Source organism: Xyrauchen texanus, chromosome 1, assembly GCF_025860055.1.
Source record: "Xyrauchen texanus isolate HMW12.3.18 chromosome 1, RBS_HiC_50CHRs, whole genome shotgun sequence".
Taxonomy (NCBI): Eukaryota; Metazoa; Chordata; class Actinopteri; order Cypriniformes; family Catostomidae; genus Xyrauchen; species Xyrauchen texanus.
In genome coordinates this window covers 12,742,503-12,760,323 of record NC_068276.1, presented here as the reverse complement: position 1 = coordinate 12,760,323, position 17,821 = coordinate 12,742,503, and the positions used below count along the sequence as shown (strand labels likewise).

The 17,821-nt window shown below is 37.6% G+C and overlaps 1 protein-coding gene across 2 annotated transcripts in view; it reads right to left on the bottom strand.

Annotated features, from left to right (window-relative positions):
- The window catches only part of LOC127647237 (diacylglycerol lipase-alpha-like), a 69,037-nt gene that overhangs the window by 9,145 nt on the left and 42,071 nt on the right, over window positions 1-17,821 (bottom strand). For both annotated transcript variants that reach the window (XM_052131380.1, XM_052131387.1), the window contains exons 8-18: window positions 17,674-17,751; window positions 17,456-17,580; window positions 13,581-13,734; window positions 13,324-13,407; window positions 12,396-12,473; window positions 12,212-12,292; window positions 9,665-9,807; window positions 6,429-6,497; window positions 6,266-6,338; window positions 3,978-4,186; window positions 1,804-1,930 (exon numbers count right to left, since the gene is read on the bottom strand). In XM_052131380.1, coding sequence (XP_051987340.1) covers window positions 1,804-1,930; window positions 3,978-4,186; window positions 6,266-6,338; window positions 6,429-6,497; window positions 9,665-9,807; window positions 12,212-12,292; window positions 12,396-12,473; window positions 13,324-13,407; window positions 13,581-13,734; window positions 17,456-17,580; window positions 17,674-17,751 — 1,221 coding nt within the window. The remainder of the gene's footprint in view (window positions 1-1,803; window positions 1,931-3,977; window positions 4,187-6,265; window positions 6,339-6,428; window positions 6,498-9,664; window positions 9,808-12,211; window positions 12,293-12,395; window positions 12,474-13,323; window positions 13,408-13,580; window positions 13,735-17,455; window positions 17,581-17,673; window positions 17,752-17,821) is intronic.

Genomic DNA, 17,821 nt, shown 5'->3' with positions numbered 1-17,821 from the left:
CTCCACAATCCCTTTCGATTTTCTCGTTCTTAAGTTTGATTTATACTTTGCATTTATTTAGTCTATAAAGTTTGCAACTTCACTAAAACAATGTTAGAGCTCCATAACCTCAGGCCTATTGCTTTGTCGCAGATTCCGAAACCAGCATATCACGAAGCGCATTCTGGGTTGAGCGAGCGGCGCAGAGCGAGAGGAATCTTCAAAAAGGCACTCTCCGCTCAGGGGGAATTATCACTGCTCCACTAAACGCTCCGCTTTCCAGGGATGGATTATGACTTGTAAAGGCCCCTGGGCCAATTATCTCCAAGGGTTCGCCAAACTGGTTCATGCAAAATCCACTCGCTCCACTCGCAGACGTGCGCACACACACATGCAAACACACACACACCAAATGTTTTGAAACATTTATTCTTTATTATATATTTTTTTTTTCACATTTTAGAATATTAGTAAAGTCTTCAAGACTATGGAATAACTTAAATGGAACTGTGGGAGTTATGTTATGGAATATGCTAAAATATAACTATAATAATATAGTTTTGATTTATTTTGGATTTTGTTTAAAGTAGTCACCCTTTGCCTAGAATTTGCAGACATGTACTCTTGACATTTTCTCAACCAACTTCTTGAGGAATCACCCTGGGATGCTTTTTAAACAGTATTGAGGAGTTCCCATCTATGTTGGGCAATTATTGGCTGCTTTTCTTTATTGTTTGGTCCAAGTCATCAATTTCAAAACCTTTTTTTACATTTTGTTTTTGCATTTGAGTTTTATAATGAAATAAATTAATATGGTGGCACAATTATATTTTTATCTTCAAAACTAATTTTAAACATTCAAGACACACACACACACACACACACACACACACACACACACACACACACACACACACACACACACACACACACACACACACACGCTCCAAAAGTGTCTGTCTGAGGCATTTGCAGGTTGTTTGTATTGCGTCATAGACTCAGCATTTTAAGTCACTTTGTCAAGTTAAACATGGTTTGAAACTTAGAAAAAAAGTCTCTATATCCCTGCATTCATCCAGCTGATTTTAAACCCTAGAATGCGTTCTCATCTTGTGCCGTCACTGGTGTCAAGCAAGCCTGTGTCTAGTTTGTTCTCTGTACAGCTGCGTGTTGCCTATCCAGCTGGAGTTTTGCATACTGCCCCCTGCTGAAACCTGGTGGTACTTCAAGCTTGAATTGCTCTGAAGCTAGAGATATCCTTATTATCATCATCATCAGGGGACATTATTATTTTTTTAATAATCACACCGAATTAACGAGTTAAACTGACATTAGTATATTTTATAAGGAACCATCATTTTGAACAGTCATTCATAAAACAGACAGTTTGAACTGATTGGTGAAATTGAAACAAACTTATCAACTCTAATGACATTTTTGCTACTGAAGTTTAAGAGATCATATTAAAATAATTTATCTTAATGCTCTCATATTTGTACGCCAGGAGACAAGGATCACAAAACAAATCTAATGATGGGGCCTTTAGGAAACTGAATGTCCAAAATATATAATATATAAGTGTGAACAAATCATTGCAATTATTCATAATATTGCCTACATTTATATTGCTAACAAATTTATTGCAAATGCATCATGAATATTTGATACATCACCCAGCCCTTGAGGGAAGAGTATGATTGTTCTAAAGATCAGAATTAGATAGATGTTGCATCTAATGTTACCCAGATTTGCTCAATCACTGATTTGGCATGTGGCAAGACCTGGACCGTGAGCGTGCACACAAATCAGACACACAATACACACCTTGTTGAGGCCATCCATCACCACATGGGGCAGGTGTTCATTCAACATGGCTGAAGAAATGATGACCTCATCAAAGGCCTTGTTGTCCCCCCACAGAGCAGAGTAAGTGGGTTCTTCCTGGCCACAACTTCACAGAGAGAGAGAGATAGAGAGAGATTCAGTCTTATGGTAACGTCATGCAAGCTCTCCCAAAATTCTGACTCCGCTATAAAATATGTGGGATGTGATACATTTAGTGTCCTGGTATTGACATTGCACTAGGGTTGCATAAAACAAAAAAACAATAATTTCAATTACTTATGACAAATACTGTGATGATTGTTATTCAAACTGCGATTTAAAAAAAAAAAAAAAGGGTGTTTAATATTGAGTCCTCTAAAAAGAACCAAATATGGCAGTGTTTCAGTACCACCCAAAGTGAACCAAGTGATAAAGAACCTAGTGGATTCAATCTAATTTTGGGCCAATTATGTTGACAGGGCTTCACTTTTCATTCCCACTTTTTTGGAAGCCAGTCAACTTAAATATACAATTATTGCATAATAATACTGAATTATAACCATGTTGACTATTGGGATTTTTCAGGGTAGTAATTAGGGCAGCACAATTTTGTTAAATTATTTTAGGGTTATTTTAACAAATATTGTGATATCAGAGTAATTTAACATCTCATTAACATCTCTTATTGCTGCTACTTAGATATCAAGGATAAAAACAAAACAAAAAGGTAAAAGCAGCTCTAAAAAATACAAACAAATTTTGTATCCAGGCCAAGTTATATTTTGCCCTAGCATTGCTGCCAATAGAAACTTGCTCTTTAAGGGTGTTCAAATGTTCCAAAGTCCTTTCTATATGAACTAAACTCAGACCTCTGAGAACCAAAAGAGAATTAAATCCAGTTCTCTTTGCATTCATATTGTCCTCATATCAAATCTAGTGAAAGGCTCTCATTCTCTATGTCTGATGGTGGCGACTACTCGAGTTGAAAAGTCAGTTTGAAACCATCCGGTTTTCTCAATTCATTCATTGAAATGAATTCTAGATGTCAACATTTGTAATAAATATTTGACATGACAGCACACATTATGGACTTGACACAAGCAGTAAGGCCTATTGGGTCATAGCAAATGTAAAACACTCATTTCATTAGAAAAATGGAAGAATCGAGAGGCATTACCAAATGAAAAGGAATCACCAAACATAAATGAATAGCTCAAGTTTATCACAGGGTTCTCATACCTTTTAAACAATAAACTTCCGTGATTTTTCCAGTCATTTGCGTTACAGTCAACTAGATAAGGATTATTAAAAACCCTCTTATAGAGATTGCACTCACAAAGAACAATTTCTAAATCAATGAAACACAACGAAACAGCCTACTGTAGCATAAGAAGAAATATGTTTTTTTTTAATTCCCAGACTTTTCCTTGCCTGGAAATTACCATTTTAAAATTCCCTGATATTTCCAGGTTTTCAATGCAGAAGGAACCCCGTTTTCAGATTATTTCAAAATAATTCCATGGTATTTAACCCTCGCTTATTGTTCGGGTCTTTTTTGACCCATTTGACATGTCTTTTTAAAATTAAAAATGGTTTCCTTCATCAGAGCTGAACAAGGCTCGGTGACTTTGTCAATTTGCCATCTGAACACACACATAAAAACTGGACTTGGAGTATAAACAGTTGGAGAAAAAAAAAGAAAACAAATGGACACTTGTACTGTTCCAGGTCAAACTTGACCCGCCATAGGAAATGAATGGGTGAGGCTATGACACAGAGGATATCAGCCACAATGCAGCACGCATGCACACACATTTTTATTCATTTACTAGTAATTGCATTTTAATGTTTACTATAAATGACTAAAAGAATGAAAAAGCATTATTGCAAAAACTGACACTTCAAAACAAACGGTTCAAAAGCAAAAAACTTCAATTCAGACAAATAATAGTCTTTGATGATGTCTCATTTGACAAGTAACAGTAAAGGTGTCCGCCTGCAATGAACAGTGACCAAGGGTTAAACTTGTATTTCAGCTTCTGTCAAGCTAACGGATAATGATTTTAATGTAGTGCAACCATTGCTACAATAACACATATTTATCCACTATATCTGAAGAGCAGATGCACTTATTTCCTCTTTCCATCCTTCCATTCCATTATTCCTTTACTCACCATGTCTCAGGAGGGTGGTTGTGCACCACATGGATGACACGTCCCGGAGGATACAGTGGGGTGGAGGCAGACAGGGCGATGCTCAGATCACTGGGGTGCAGACATAGGCGAGAATTAGAGGGGGTCACGCCCTGAGATAGAGGGGGACCATCATCCAGGGGCAGCTCTGATTTAGGGATGCACTTTGTACCGCCAGCAATGATTCTCCACTGACGGAAACAGAGAGAAAGATCTAAATGATATAGTAGAGTAGGGGTTGCTCCCACTAGTCGTGTGCACTTGTTTTGTACACGGTTGACAGAATTCCTCTGTATTCAAACTGTGCCCGGTACAACTTTGTCAGTAATTTTGTACTGTAACTTAAAATGTAATAACATATTGATATATCGATTATTGATTATTATTTTTCAATATGTTTTTGAGGCATGGATATATTAACATTAGCTGACATTTAAAATAGAAGACTAATTTGTGTGCTTTCCAATTCACTGTAAATTGGCCTTCAGATTAATCTAGTCTGGCGTAATAGCTTTGGGAGACCACAAGGGGGTGATATAGCATTTACTTAATTCCGAATGATGTGTCGATGTGGTGGAAGTGGCATTCCAAAATTGTGAATCTAGTCACTATACACACAAAAGTTACAAAGGCTTTTGTACTTCTCCAAGAACAACGTTTTCTGATTATCGACGCGTGATGTAGGCTTTGATTCAAAGCCTAAGTAAACTGTCATATTCAAATATTTGACATTACGTAAAAGTGAAAATAGAAAAAGTTAAACTAGAGCACTCTGCGTTCACAAAGCATGTTTTAGGCAAACCAAGTGGGTGCTGTGAAAATGGTAAGTTTCTATGGTAAGTCCTTTAGGGTGTAAACAAAGGCCGACTAGTAAAAATTAGTAGTAACACAAGTCCCAAAACGGACTAAAATGTATATATCCTGTGGAGGGAATTGCAGAAAATATACTTTCTTCTTTTTCCCTTTTTCTCCCCAATTTGGGATGCCCAATTCCCAATGCACTCCAAGTCCTTGTGGTGGCATAGTGACCCGCCTCAATCTGGGTGGTGGAGGACGAATGTCAGTTGCCTCCGCATCTGAGACCGTCAATCCACGCATCTTGTCACGTGGCTTGTTGAGCGCGTTACCACGGAGACGTAGCGCGCGTGGAGGCTTCACACTATTCTCTGCGGCATCCACTCACAACTCACCACGAGACCCACTGAGAGTGAGAACCACAACCATGAGGAGGTTAACTCATGTGACTCTACCCTCCCTAGCAACCAGGCCAATTTAGTTGCTTAGGAGACCTAGCTGGAGTCACTCAGCATGCCCTGGATTCAAACTCAGGACTCCAGAGGTGGTAGTCATTGTCTTTACTCACTGAGCTACCCAGGCCCCCATAAGACTACTTTTCAATGCAAAAGTCACTTTTCCCTCAGCTATTTCCTACAGTTATAATTAGTAACATAACAATTGACATTTATCTTTATAGTCCCAGTGGAAATGAACATGAGAAAGTACGTGACCAATAAAATGAGGGCAGATTATTACTGGAACAATTCAATAATTAATGCTATTTTTAATGCTTTTTTTTTTTACATATTCAAATTTACACATCTCTCTGGAATACTTTATTATGAACTCAGTCAAAAATGACTGGTCGAATGTCCATTGTCTCTTACATATATGTATTGGGAGAGTGGGGGAAAAAGAAAATTCTAAGCAAGTTTTTTATGAAAAATGAAGACAATAAAAAGGCAAACATTTATCATGATGAAGTCACTTTGTGTCTCTTTTCCATTGTAATGTTTAGTATTGGTCTCAGATATCTTTTATTGTACAATGATTTCAAATATGGCTCATGCAATTACAATCAGAAATATCAATTAGTCTATTTAACAGTTACAGAGCTGCTTGAGCTGTTTTTGATGCTGATAGCGCTATGTGGCTAATAGGAAATATGGGTAACACTTTACAATAAGGTTCAATTTGTTACCATTACATTAGTTAACATGAACTAACAATGAACAATACTTTTGCAGCATTTATTCATCTTGGTTAATGTTAATTTCAACATACATTACTAATGTTTTTAAAATCAAACTTGTTTTGTTACCATTAGTTATTGCACTTTGAACTAACAATGAACAATTGTATTTTATTAACCAACATTAAGTAAAATTAATAAATGCTGTCAGAAATATATTTGTTAATGATACCGAATGCATTAACTAATGTTAACAAATGGAACATTCTTGTAAAGTGTCACCGGAATATGTTCAGCTTACCTTTGGTTTCTCACTCTTCTGTAGGACTTCAAGTAGGTGCCGACGGAAACCCTCAAGCTGAGAGAGGCCAATCCTGAATGAACATATCAAAACGCAACATAAACGTCCTCCTGCTCATATTTATACATACCGTTTATGCGAACATGGTCAAAGACTCATTTACCTGGGGACCAAGTCTTTTCCCAGCACGACTGAAGTGACAAAGTCTTTGGAGTACTCCATCGCATCCTCACTGTGAATTAAACAGAGGTGTTTAACCAGGCCATTTAAATCTACATTAACAAGGAATATTACAATATACAAAGAGTATTGTCAGCTTTGCATTTTAATATGGAAGGGGACAATGAAACATTTAGCAGCATATTATTTTCTTAACTTCATCTTTGGTTAAAGTTAACTTAATTTTGAATTTTTGTTTAACACTATTGTTCTTCACAAAATAATTGGCCGACCCCCGCCTGAAACACCACAGACCCATAGGGGTCTCTAGGGAGTTGTGAGACACACTGTGCACTGAATTAAACCAATAACTTTGTGTTCCAGGAAAAAGCTTTGACTAAATACTAATCACACAGAAGCCGTCCTAAACCATATGCAAGATTTAGTTTAGTGCACCCAAATCCGACTATGTTTATAGTGGATTGAGCATTTGGGCTGATATTGCCCAAATGCTCAATCCACTATAAACATAGTCGGATTTGGGTGCACTAATCTTAATCTCTAATATTTGGGCTGATATTGCCTCCATCCCCATTGCTTTATGGAGAAGTAGAAGTTTTTTCTGCACGAAAAAAAAAAAGGGAAAAAAAGCGTACGCTTCCAAAGCAGTTTTTAAATGTATAAACCTTAAAGTTAAGTAACACTGAATGTTTAAAGGGCACCTATTATGCTCCTTTTCACAAGATGTAATTGAAAATGCATTATTTTTTTGGGTGGGAATAAAAACAAGCCGTTTTTGTGTGCGCGTGCGTGTCTTTAAATGCAAATGAGCTGGTGCTACCCGCCCGTATCCAGAATAGGGCGGAGTTTTGACATCTCTGCTTAGCAATATGACTGAGAGTGAAAACAGTGGTGTCCAGCTCTATATGTTTGAACCGGAGTCAATCTTTGAGAATGAGCCAGGAAGTTTTTTTCAGCAGTTTTGCAACGATGGATGAGCAACATGCTCGCTATGCGCCATAACGAAACAACACACACACACACACACACACACACACGTTGTGTTTCCATGTTTTATGGGGACTTTCCATAGACATAATGGTTTTTATACTGTACAAACTTTATATTCTATCCCCTAAACCTAACCCTACCCCTAAACCTAACCCTCACAGAAAACTTTCTGCATTTTTACATTTTCAAAAACATAATTTAGTATGATTTATAAGCTGTTTTCCTCATGGGGACTGACAAAATGTCCCCACAAGGTCAAAAATTTCGGGTTTTACTATCCTTATGGGGACATTTGGTCCCCACAAAGTGATAAATACACGCTCACGCTCACACACACACACACACACACACACACACACACACACACACACACACACACACACACACACACACACACACACACACACACACACACACACACACACACACACACACACACACACACACACACACACACACACACACACACACACACACACGTCCGTCGGCAGTGTCCGTCAACAGTTGTGGGCAGGGCCAGTACAAAGTGATGTCACTTTGTACATAATCTTGGAACGGCTTGTTCTGAGACCGTGCTTATGATTAATGGGGATTAAAAAAAAAGGACTGGGTGGATTTTTATCATTATAAGGTGGTTGTGTACACACACTGCCAACACACATTTATGTTCAAACACCATGTAAAAGTAAATTTTGCATAATAGGTCACCTTTAAGTTCATGAATTTAGGTAGATGCAAATGCAAACAAATGGGTCTGTGGTATCAACAGTCAAGAAATATTTGAGCCTATTTTTAAGAATTACGCATTTCAATTTCATTTCAAAATTCCATCATATTAAATTGTGTAATATTTATCTAAATTAAATTAACCTTAAAATATTTATTGTATTTTATTAAAGATCATTCAATACAATTTGATGGAATTGTGTTATGAAATTGAAACTCTTCAATCTTAAAATGATTTCTTTGATTGAAGAGAGAATTCTTTAAGATGGTAGATTGCCACAGGCAGGTGGGTTCAAAGGGGGGCGCTGTATCGCGAAAAACTTTCCCGTATACATAAATCAGGTATGTGAGGAATCGTTTGAAAGCTTAGAATCTGGACTTTTCAGAGTCCATCACTTTTGCATTTATGTTACACAAAATAACAAAAGGCCTTAAAAGATTTTTCGCAAATTAGCGCCCCCTAGAGGTAATGGAGTACAATATTACTACGAATATAAAAGTCTTTCACATAGCACGTTAATAGGCAAGTCATATATCAAATGAAAGCTCTCATTCTCAGGAATGTGACTGTATGGTTTATTTTGTTGTCTGAATACCACAGTTAACACATTAATGCCTGATTTATCTTATTACTTCCATAGCCCCGTCCAGTAGCGGTGAGCAGTGATAGGGCAAGAAGAGAGCTGGCCAATCATAACAGTGGGTGTTTACTGTCAAGTCTTAAAGGAGCAGCAGTACCAAAACAGTGCGAGGGTCCGAATGAGGGTGGAAAATGATTGTGTTTTACATGACTGTTTTGTGCAAAATAAATTCACAAAAATAGTGAACCTCAAGGAACATTTTAAAATAATTAACAAGGCATGCCATGACCCCTTTAACTCCCCTTCTAAAGTTACCACAGTGAATCCTGGAGGTTCAAGTTGTGGTCTGGTTTGCATTGTAAATGATGTGTAACAGAAAAGATGGAAAAACTAAATGAAAGTGACAGTCAGTCCTTCTATCTTTTCAATTTCATGTACTCACCTCCATCATTCCAATACCTGATTTTTGTTTTCAATGAAACACAAAATGAGATGCTAGTCAGAACGTCTGCTCTTTTCTATACAACAAAAGTAGATGGCGCTTTATACCGTCAAGCTCCAAAAAGGCACAAATTTACCATAAAAGTATCACTGAAGTAGAACATACTGTATAACTCAAGTCTTCTAAAGCACTATTGATGGCTTTGTGAGGGTATGGAAAACACTAGCTCTGACATTCTTTGTAACATCTCATTTGAGTTACGTGGAAGACCGAACATAATACTGGATTGAAATGACATGATGTCGAGTAAATGACAACGGAATTGCCATTTTTGGGTGTACTATCCCTTTAACACATCAGTTCATCTCTGCACATGAGGCTTAATGAATGTTATCATGCCTCAGTGACTGCTAAACACACAGAGTTATCTTGCACTTTGTTAATAAATGCAGTGTAGGCCCAATCAGAGGTCACACTGACCTGAGGAGTCCACCAGGAGGAGAGTATGCGTAACAGCACAGTGAAGGATACTGCGGCCGGAGGAGGAAGGACAGGATGGCGGCCGTTCCGGCACCCAGAGAGTGACCCACAATCACCAGCCCATAGTGCATCGTTCCTTTACCCTGAAACACAAGCACATACACGAACATGATCACCAACTCTGAGTCATCTAACACGATCTGTATACAAACAGACCTTTGGCCAAAGTGCTGTACAATGAAACTATTTAAAAAGTAAGGCATGCATTACAAGAATTCCAGAACAACAATTCACAAAAGGAGATAAAAACAAATACACAAAACAGTAAAAGTAATAATGTTGCAATTGCAAAGTATCAAATGCTAAAACAAGCAAGTGCGTTTTAAGACCTGATTTAAAATCATCAAGAGCTGGAGCATACTTTATATGAAAAGGCAACTTATTCCAAAGCCTTGGTGCTGCAACTGAAAAGGCTCGATCACCCTTCAATTTTAATCTTGATCTGGGAACAGGTCTATGTGATTGATGCAGAGAAATGAACTCTGAAATGTATTCAGGTGCTAGACCATGCAACCACTTGTAAACAAACATTACAACTTTGAACTGGATCCTGCATTGGACAGGAAGCCAGTGAAGAGAAGCCAGCACTGCATACCTTCTCTTTTTCTGGTACCAGTCAGAAGCCTAGCAGCATCGTTTTGAACCAGCTGAAGACGTGAGAGAGCTTTTGCTTGCTCTGGTTTCCATTGTAATAGAATTAGGAAGGCCTTAAACTAGGACTCCTGTCTTCAATTTGTTTAACTGTAGAAAGTTGGCTGCCATCCAACTTCTAATGTCCTCAAGACAATCAAACAAAGATTGTAAGGCAGAGACATCATGTGATTCTATCGGAAGATAGAATTGAGTGTCATCTGCATAGCAATGATATGAGATGGTGAGTTTGTGAATGATAGCGCCTAAAAGGAAGCATATATATAAAGAAAATAGAACTGGGCCTAAAATGGAGCCTTGAGGTACTCCACAGGTAATTGATGCAGAAAAGTTTCCAATCTCAACTGAAAAGGTTCTAATTTTGAGGTAAGAGGGTCAAACCAATTAAGTGCACTACCCCGAATTCCAACCCACTGCTGTAAATGCTTCAGAAGGATGGTGTGGTCGAGCGTGTCAAAGGCCGCACTGAGATCTAGCAAAACTAGAATGGCACAATTCAGAGTTCAAATTTAATAACAAATCATTCGTTACTTTCAGGAGATCAGACTCAGTGCTGTGTCTTCCTCTGAAGCCGGACTGATATTAGTCTAAAATTTCATTTTTATTCAAAACAAACTTCTCCAGAACTTTAGAAAGTAAACGAATAGTGTCTACTGCTTCCACAAGACGACGTGGAGGAACAACATCCATAGAACAGGAAGCAGGCTTCAAATTACATCAAGTTGAGTTGTACAGTCACATTTGACTGAATAATATGAAATTGAAGTTACCTCAGTAAAGTCTAGTGGAGAGGGCGAGATGCCAGGTCTTATAACATCATTTTGTTAATGAAAACCTTATTTTTTCTCCCACAGGCAGCAGGGGTTGAGGAGTAAGGTGACAACAGGATTAAGTACTGTGTTTATAGCACCGAAAAGGATTTTTGGACTATGAACATTTAAATTGAGATTAAATCAGAGAAATAATTAAATTTCTTATAATAATTTTTTTTTTTTAAATCTCTCAGCATTTACTCACCCTCAAGCTATCCCTGATGTGTGTGCCTTTTTTTCTTCCGCAGAACACAAATGAAAACATTTAGCTGAATATTTCAGCTCTGTTGGTCCATTTAATGCACGTGAATGGTGGCCAAAACTTTGAAGCTTCAAAAAGCTCATAAAGGCAGCATAAAAGTAATCAATAAGACTCCAGTGTTTAAATCCATATCTTCAGAAGCAATATGATAGGTGTGGGTCACACCACAGATCAATATGAAGTACTTTTAACAATACATTTCTACTTTCTCACCCAGATCTGTCAAATCGCTTTTATGTGCTTTTTGGGTCTCCAAAGGTTCTGGTGACCGACCAACAGAGCAGAGATATTCTTCTAAAAATTTTTGTTTGTGATCAGCATAGGGAAGAAAGCCATACACATCTAGGATGGCATGAGTGGGAGTAAATTATGAAAATAAAAAAAATTCTGAATTGTAATAGTTTTAGAATTTAGAACAAACCCTAATCAGAAAATTGACGGCTATGTGTTTGATTACATTTTTACAATTAGGCAAGCAAGTTATTATTAAATGTATATAAAAATAAATAAAAATGTTCATTAAAAATTATTTAATAAGCTAAAAGTTAAGCTTTTAATGTCAACAGATCAAAACGTTTCTACATTAACATGCGCTCTAATGAGGTTGCTCTAATTTAATTTCTTTTTTTTAAATATCATGTTTGCATGCTAAAATTTTTGGTGTTATAAGCAGTCACAATAAATTACATTTATAAACAAAATTATGGCAAAATACACAGAATCGCCCAAATCACGTTTGAAGCAAGAAAGATTTCCACTTACCAAATCTCTCCCAAATGCTTGAGAGAGAATCATCTCTTGCTCTAGTTTCTTCTTTATGTATTCAGCAGAATAAACCATTCCCTATAAAATAAAGATTCACAGATAGGAATTTTTCATGTTCATATCTGTCGACATGTACAGTATCCTCTGAATATGCATGTGTCTACATGCATGTACGTAGAACCTTATGTCCAAGCCATGTTCCATGCTGTTCCTCTAACGGCAAACGCTCCGAATCCCCAGTGAGATCCGTTAAAGCATCCTAAGAGTGAGAGGGAAAGAGTGTGAACCAAAGATCAATGCAAGGGCTAATATAAGGCCTGCTGGTCAATTTTGCAAAACTATCAGGGTTATTTTATGATAATGACCAGCTCACTGTACATCAGCCCAATGATAACCAAATAAATAAATCAATGGACATGAAAAAATGATTTGAGTTAAAATTATGTTATTATGTGGAAAGAAAGAGACCAAGGAGTGATACATGAACCATGAAACTAAACTTTAATAATGTCTGTAGTCAATAATTCTCCTACCACAATTATCAAATGCACATGTGTATCTCAAACATTTTTCAGATATTTGTCTCTCTTGTGTAGAACTGCTTTCTTATGCCACCAAATGATCACCTTGCTTAGAAACATCCCAAACCAATATTACCAGCTTGAAAATGTCACCCAAGCCTCTTTAACTAGTTTTAAGCTGATGCAACAACTTGGTTGGAGAGTAGTCCCATTCAGCTTTTCATAAAAAATTTGAAACCGATCAATATTTTAGTAATTTACTTTTAAGTAATATTGAATTGTAACATGGTAATCAAACCTCAAACTATTTCATAGTGGTGCAGATAATTAAAAACCAAATCAACACCCTGGAACATCTGTCAACCAATCAGAATCAAGCATTCAACCATGACATAATATAAATATATGCCTGCAGGTTGACCAAACCGAATCAAGAGGTCCAGAGCTGTGTAATAATCAAATAGTTTTTTTTACTACAAAATAAAGTAAAATTTACATTTAAATATCACTATTAATCGTGAATATTGTGAAAATATGGTGAATCCTGACCTCAGTAAGAACAAGTATGTGCTTAAGTGTAAAATTCACCTTGGGGGACAACGTCCCTCTGATGCTGATTACCACTTTTTTCTTGGCATGATCCACTGCCACAAAGAAGGGCGTCTCATAAACCTACAAATCAGACCAAAATATGGACAGCAAATTTAATCACGTCTCACATTTATTGCATCAGTTATAGGCTTCAATGACTTATTAATAAACAAATATTTATCGAACAAGACAGCATTACATTTCTACCTCAGGGTTTTGAGTCAACGGTTAGAGTTACAGAACAGGAGTCATACCGCATCATGGCAGGATGTGTAGACAATTTGGACTTCTTTAAGATCTCGGTCCAGAAAATGCCGTCGGATGGCGAGAACGTTACAACCACAGCAGTTATCCTCCTCAACAGTGACTGACTGAGAGAGACGAGACCCTGAAACTGACGCATTACAACTGAGAAAAAAGAGAGAGAAATAAATAGGGAGTTAAAGGAATATTCTGGGTTCAACACAAGTTAAGCTCAATCGACAGCATTTGTGGCATAATGTTGATTAGCACAAAAATAAAAATCCTCCATTAAAAAAAAAAAAGGGAAAAGAAAAATCGATGTTTCAGTGAGGCAATTAAAATGGAAGTGAAGTGAATGGGAGCCACTTCAAGGCAGGGCATGCTGAGTGACTCCAGCCAGGTCTCCAAAGCAACCAAATTGGCCCAGTTGCTAGGGATGGTAGAGTTACATGGGTAACCTCCTTGTGGTCACTATAATGTGGTTCTCGCTCTCGGTGGGGCGCGTGGCGAATTGTGCGTGGATGCCACGGAGAAAAGAGCGGAGCCTCCACATGCGCTATGTTTCCGCGGTAACGCGTTCAACAAGCCACGTGATGAGATGCGCTGATTGATGGTCTCAGATGCAGAGGCAAATGAGATTCGTCCTCCACCACCTGGATGGAGGCGAGTCACTACGCCACAACGAGGATGTAGAGCACATTGGAAATTGGGCATATAAAATTGGGGAGAAAAAAAAAAAAAGTACATTATTGCAGTTCTACTGCAATTTAAGGTTTTACGGCTTATAGTGTTATGTCGTCATGGGAATAAAGTTGTAAAATTGGCTATAACTTTACACAGAAATGGTTACAAAGTGATTTTATCACACAAAAAACATGTTAACACAGATGTTGTTTATGTCTTGTGGCTATAATTTTGAAACAGTGAGTATTTTAATGTTTACGGATTGCCCCATTGATTTCCATTGCAAGTGCCTCACTGTTACCCAGATTTATGCTTTTTTTTTTTTTTTTAAAGGGATAAGTCAAAATACTCTATTGCCCCTTTTAGAACCAAGTCTCTAATAACCATACACGAGCCCTTAAACAGGAACGCCAGAAAGCTGAACACAAATGGAAAAAACGTCAAGTTACAAGTATCCTACGAGATCTTAAAGAACAGTCAGTCCATCTATCAGCTCTTAATTTCTAAAAAAAAACACTCAAATAACTCAATAGTTCTGTGTCATACTTTGGACAAAGTAATTAATCCCAAGGTTACTTCATATCCAGAGCAAGGTAACTGTTCTGCATTCCTGTATTCCTAGTAATAGCCATGATCCTTCTATTCAAACATCTTATTCTGCTCAGTTAAACAATTTTACCCCTATATCTCTCTCTCTAAGCTAATGAAAGATGAAACCCACTACCTCACCTTTGGATATTATGACCACATGGCTTTTTAGAGATGTGCTAGGCTCGATTGGGCCATCTGTTTTGGCCATTATGAATGGCTTGTTTAGCACTGGCGTTGTTCTTTCCTACCTTAAGCACGCAGTGATTCAGCCTTTTCTTAAGAAGCCAAATCTTGATCCTACCAACTTCAACAACATTCGACCTATCTCTAAAATGACTTTATCGAAAGTTCTTGAGAAGAATGTCTTTTCACAGCTTTCCAATTTGGGTTTAGACCCCATCATAGTACAGAAACCGCTCTTCTTATAGTGACAAATGACCTTTTGCTCATGTTGGACTCTGGTAGCTCATTTTAATTTGGCATGATCGAACTGCGGCGTTCGATACAGTTCATCATTGCATCCTTTTAGATTGTCTAAAGCAGGAGGGTGGCATTAGTGGCAAAGCCTTACATTGGTTTACCTCCTATCTTTCAGACAGGTCTCTGGCAGTTAGTATAGGTAACTACTCATCTCCCCCTGCCCCTTACTCCAGTGGCCTGCCTCAAGGTTCCATTTTAAGCCCCATTTTATTTTTATTGTACATGTTACCTTTGGTTCTATTTTTAAGAAATATCATATTTCTTATCATTGCTACGCCAACGACACACAGCTGTACCTTCCACCGCATCCTGATGATGGCTCCTCTGCAAATATTAATAGTGTCTTTAGGATGTAAAATGTTGGATTGGACTTTCTCCATCTAAATGAGAGCAAAACTGAAATTGTTGTTTTTGGTTCTCTTAGCACCACCCCTTGAATTTCTAACTATATGAGGGGTTTCTTCAGAGCACCCTTATGCAGAAAATCTTGGAGTAGTCTTTGACATTCTGTACCATTTGCAGTTGGTACAGAATGCTGCTGCAAGATTACCGACTGGCATCAGAAATAGCGACAGTATTACTCCTATTCTGGCCTCTCTTCACTGGTTACCCATCAATTACAGGATCCATTTGAAGGTTCTATTATTTGTTCTATTATTAAATCTTTAACTGGCCACACCCCTTCTTATCAGATCTGATGAATTTACATCAGCCCGCAAGGAATTTTCGATCTGCCCATTTATACTCCCTTCAGATACCACCCTTCAGATACCTCGGGCACGCCTAAAATGTAAATGTGATTGTGACTTCTAGATAGCTGGTCCCAGGCAGTGGAATAAGTTAGCGTTGAGTATTATATAAGCTCCCACTCTCTATACTTTTAAATCAGCCCTGAAGACTCACTTTTATACCCTGGCTTTTGAGTCTCATTCTGAAGGGTATTAAATAATGGTTTTAATTTAGCTTTTGTTTTATTTAATTTATACTTTCTGCTGTTGAATTTATCTTTGTACTGCACCTTGGGATACATTAGTTGTATTAGAAATGTGCTTTATAAATAAAGTGTGACCTTGACATTTTTGTGGTAATCAACATTATGCCACAAATGCTGTCAATTGGGCTTAACATGTATTGAACCTGGAATATTAATTAAAGCCAATGGATGCCATTGATGTGCTAACAATGTCCTAACCAGGTTCAACTCAAACCAACACAGATGTGACAAATCTCTTCCACATTAATCTGAGTTATTGGGAACATTGTAAAAAGCTTAATGTGGCTTAATGCACTAAAACAATGACCTCCCCTGTCATAAACACTGTCTACTGCCAAAACAACGACACTGCAATCCAAGGAGAAAGCCAAAGTTTGAGGTGTTTACATTAAGCATTTTCTCCCATATAGAAGCAGGTATCTTTAAAAAGGTGCACTCAGGATTTTTTCCCAATTAAAAAAAAGTTTTACTCCAAAAGAAATTAACAGTAATTTTGAAACATACGTATAAAATCATGATTATTAGTAACCTTCTAAAAGCTGGTTTATTCTACATGGGGCAGGGGCGCCCCTCATGGGGGATCCAATTTTAGTCCCAAGAATTTAATTAATCATGGCTGATTGTGGATCGTGAATTTATACAATTTAACTGAAAACTATTGAATTTGAATGATGCTGCATCCACACCACTAGGTGTCACTAAGTCCAAGATGACAAAAACAAAAAGTTACTGTGTGCAAACTTTAAAAGTACTAAGGTAGAGAACTTTCAACCAAATAAACCAAATTTAGGTAACTTATTATTTTCTCAAAACACTTGTCTTAGCCAGTTAAGATGCCAGCGATTAGCAAATTGTCTTTCCACACTGAACACAAAACTGCTGCAGGACACGGCACAATCACACCCAGTCCGAACACATTTGATGTTTAATGTACAGTTATGAGGAGAATCATTTTGATCCAATGAGAATTCACAGTGGGCGGGCTACCCGATGCAACACTATAGAAATAGAAACCAAGCGATCAACACAGTGTCCTATTGCTCATCAAAGCTAGTTAGGACAAAAACTCCTAACTTACCATGTCATGTCAGGTTAGAAAACAAGTAATGCTTCTGTGGAGCTTTTTATTTAACTTACGAGCAGGTGCTGACAAGTCTGCAGATTCCACATGCTGTTTTTTTTAAGAGATACATGGGCCAGCCATACGCCGCCATGGCAAACAACATGTAGTAACACACTTCCTTATACATGGCCATCTCAGCCTGAAAACAGAAGGAGAGCATAAACACTCAAAACAAATGATCAACACAAAACACAAATTGCAAAGAGATATTTAACGCTTTTTTTTTATATACCGAGTTCTTGAGGTCCAAGTATTTAGTGTTGCGAGTAACAGGCATCCCAGATAGAAAGGCTAAAACATCGTTGTTTGCCTGAAAGAGAAAGAAACATTTTATTTGCTATTTGGACAGCAAGGAATCCAATCAAAAGTAATGCTGTGCA